Source organism: Pygoscelis adeliae, unplaced genomic scaffold (assembly GCF_000699105.1).
Source record: "Pygoscelis adeliae isolate BGI_AS28 unplaced genomic scaffold, ASM69910v1 Scaffold432, whole genome shotgun sequence".
Taxonomy (NCBI): Eukaryota; Metazoa; Chordata; class Aves; order Sphenisciformes; family Spheniscidae; genus Pygoscelis; species Pygoscelis adeliae.
The window spans coordinates 573082-573915 of NW_008824289.1; the positions used below are offsets into that span (position 1 = coordinate 573082).

An 834-nucleotide genomic window follows, 5' to 3' on the forward strand; every position below is an offset into this window, starting at 1 on the left:
GGCAGCCAGTGCAGAGCCCACGGCCAACCCCAGGGATGCAGGAGGGGCTGATTCTGCACCATCCCCGGGGCACCCGGGTTCAGCTGCCTGGCCTGGCCCGCGGCCACCACACAGGGGCATGGGCAGCACCTTTCTCCATGAACTCGGTGATGATGTAGATGGGCTCCTCCTTGGTGACGACCGCATGCAGCTTCACCAGCTTGTCGTGCTGCAGCGTCTTCATCAGGTTTGCCTCCTCCAAGAAGGCATCCACGGACATGCTGCCCGGCTTCATCGTCTTCACCGCCACCTTGGTGTGCTTGTTATAGGTAGCTGCGGGGTGGCACGACAGACCTCTCCCAGCCTGCCCAGTGCCCAGGCACTGGGAGCACTGGATTTTGGTGCCAAAGCACCCACTGCTGCAGACGGAGCTGCTGCGTGAGGGCTGGAGACCATGTGCAGTCCAGGGCTGTCCCCACACACCCAGCCCCGAGCAGTCCCTGCATTAAGGCCAGGGCCACCTCCGCTTCCCCGTGCTCCTCTCCCACAGGTCGCGCCCTCCCTGCCTCTGCCACCCCACCATCCCTCCACCTCTTCTCCCATTCCTCACCCTCCCTTCTCCACCATCACCTTCATCTTCCTCCCAGCTGCCTCCCCCTTGCTCTCACCCATCCACACTTCTCCGAACTGCCCGGCTCCCAGCTTCCTCTCCAGCCTCAGCGACTCCCGAGGGATCTCCCAGGCATCTTTCTCCCAGGGCTTCTGTGGTTTGGGCACGCAGCAGGGGTAGGTGAGCTTCTGGCACAGCCCGTCGCTCTGCCCTGCCAGGGAGTGCCGAGAGCCGCCACGCAGCCT

At 64.3% G+C, this 834-nt stretch overlaps 1 protein-coding gene across 1 annotated transcript in view; it reads right to left on the reverse strand.

Moving 5' to 3' along the window:
• HCK (HCK proto-oncogene, Src family tyrosine kinase) overlaps window positions 1-834 on the reverse strand; it is a gene marked incomplete at its 5' end in the record, with an annotated part of 7375 nt that overhangs the window by 5069 nt on the left and 1472 nt on the right. The window contains 2 exons of the mRNA XM_009318762.1: window positions 130-312; window positions 648-832. Coding sequence (XP_009317037.1) covers window positions 130-312; window positions 648-832 — 368 coding nt within the window. The remainder of the gene's footprint in view (window positions 1-129; window positions 313-647; window positions 833-834) is intronic.